The sequence below is a fragment of the Epinephelus moara genome, chromosome 14, assembly GCF_006386435.1.
Source record: "Epinephelus moara isolate mb chromosome 14, YSFRI_EMoa_1.0, whole genome shotgun sequence".
Classification (NCBI taxonomy): Eukaryota; Metazoa; Chordata; class Actinopteri; order Perciformes; family Serranidae; genus Epinephelus; species Epinephelus moara.
This window is the reverse complement of record NC_065519.1, coordinates 11,400,777-11,403,103: the sequence shown is the minus strand read 5'-3', so window position 1 is coordinate 11,403,103 and position 2,327 is coordinate 11,400,777. Positions and strand designations below refer to the sequence as shown.

The 2,327-nt window shown below is 38.2% G+C and overlaps 1 protein-coding gene across 5 annotated transcripts in view; it reads right to left on the bottom strand.

Annotated features, from left to right (window-relative positions):
* sptb (spectrin, beta, erythrocytic) overlaps positions 1 to 2,327 on the bottom strand; it is a 73,747-nt gene that overhangs the window by 5,976 nt on the left and 65,444 nt on the right. For all 5 annotated transcript variants that reach the window (XM_050061048.1, XM_050061049.1, XM_050061050.1 and 2 more), the window contains 2 exons: positions 941 to 1,137; positions 650 to 732 (listed from right to left, as the gene is read on the bottom strand). In XM_050061048.1, the coding sequence (XP_049917005.1) occupies positions 650 to 732; positions 941 to 1,137 (280 nt within the window). The remainder of the gene's footprint in view (positions 1 to 649; positions 733 to 940; positions 1,138 to 2,327) is intronic.

Here is a 2,327-nt window from a genome sequence, read left to right as displayed (position 1 = left end):
CAAAAACCATGAAAAAACATCATAGTATAGTATGCCGTCAAAAATCATGAAAAAACATCACAGTATATATATTATGTCGTCAAAAACCACGAAAATACGTCATAGTATATAGTATGTCGTCAAAAATCATGAAAAAACGTCATAGTATAGTATGTCGTCAAAAATCATGAAAAAACATCATATTATAGTATGTCGTCAAAAATCATGAAAAAAAGTCATGGTATAGTATGTCGTCAAAAACCATAAAAAAAACGTCATAGTATAGTATGTCGTCAAAAACCATGATAAAATGTCATAGGATTGTGTGTCAGATCAAAAACCATGATAAAATGTCATAGGATTGTGTGTCAGATAAAATGACACAAAAAGTGTCATAGTGTAGTATGTCATTAAAATGTCATAAAGATGTCGTAGTATACTGTAGCATGTCAAAAACATCCTTAAAATATAGTATAGCCTGCCATAAAAATGTTATTAAAGTGTCATATGTGATAGTATAATGCAGCAAAAATATGTCATAAAAAATGCCATAGTATAGTATCTCATAACTAGGTTATTTCAAAAAAAGTAGTGGCATAAGTTATCAAAAGTTTGCGCACTCCTGCTGCACAGTATATTAAAGCCTGCATGTATGCTGCAGTGTGTGTACCTGCTCTCCTTATCTGAGCGCTGCTCCTCCTTAATGAACTGCTCCATCTCCTGTTGCTGATTTCTCAGCTCCAACAACTCCAGCTGCAACACAACAGTGAACTGGAATCAGTATCTAATAATTATTTGATTTAGATAAATATATGACACATTACTTCCTTTATCTTCAGCCCTTTTGAAAGAACTATTTTTGTTTTAAGTACTTGTATAAGCCTGCAGGTAAGATTTTTCCCAATCAATATTTCTGACATGGCTTTACTGTTTATCCTATGTTTTTCAGCTGTGTCCTTACCGTAGTGAGGCGCTCCAGTGCAGAGAAGCGTTCTTCCCACGTGGCGGTGGATTTCTCAAAGGCCTCGTGCCTCTTGAGGAGTTTCTCCACCTCATCTACAGAATGGCCCAAGTCTTTACTAGATACGTAGGGTTCCTGAGCGATCAGCCAAGCCTCCGCCACCGAGGCGTCCCGTGCAAACTGACACACCTCCAGCACTGGAGGCAACAAAGACAGGGGTCATTATAAGGATTTTATAGTGTAGTTTTTATCTTACAGTAGTGCGACTTTAAAAGAACCTTCAAGTTTCCATAAATATTAATGTTGGCCATTATATGAACCATGCTGCTCATACAGTCACATGAATACATTAATACTTTTTAGAGACAAGACTTGGTTTGAGGGTTTTATGGTTTCATAAAAAGCAATGTATAGATTCATACAAAATGCATACCTCTTGATCATTACTCATGAACTACTAGAAATGTGTGACTGTGTATTTATGTGCAAAGACATTTCCCCCTGTCTGTATTTTCTGAAGTGCTTTGTGACCTTCCCAGGACTTTGTGAAAAGGTAGCGACCAGGTGCCAGACAGTAAGCAGCACACATCCGAGAGGAAGCTATTAAAATCACTGACACAGCAGTGAAATGAACCCCTGCAGATAAAGCATACAGCAGTGAATCCGGGGCTGGCTTGCACTTTGAGTTTCGCTGGCGATAATGTTTACAAGTAGTAACCAACCACAAACAAAGTAAAGCTGAGAAAGTGTATCTTTAAGGTTAGATCTATACAACACACCTATTTTGGCTTCCCTGCATTTCTTTTAGAATCCATTTTAAAATTATTTTTATTTACATACAAGGCTCTCAATGATCTGGCACCAGAGTATATAACTGAGCTTCTCACACCGTGTCGTCCAAACAGGCCTCTCAGGTCTGCTAGTCTGGGTCTTCTAACTGTCCCACAGTCCATGTTAAAGACAAAGGGTGATAGAGCCTTTTCAGTTCTTGCTCATCTGCTTTGGAACAGTGTCCCACTGAGCATCAGATAAGCTGACTCTGTTCACGTCGTTAAATCTTGTCTGAAAACTTACTTTTACAGAATGGGCTTGTATATGTATGCATGCATACAGGTATATGTGTTTAAGTGTGTATGTTGGTGAGGTGTATGTTTATGCTTATGTTTTATTACTATCACTTTTGTTTTGTTTTGTATTTTCTTCACCTTGGAAAGCTCAAAAAGTACTCTAAAAATAAAGTTATCATTATTATTATTATTATTATTATTGTAGCTATCACTGCCACTTCCACCGGTCATTTTCCCTATAGAGACCATTGCTCTGCCCCGCCGGTTGCGAGCCCGCAGAGGTGGTGTGGACCATGGGATCCTTCGCCCGCTGGCTCGTG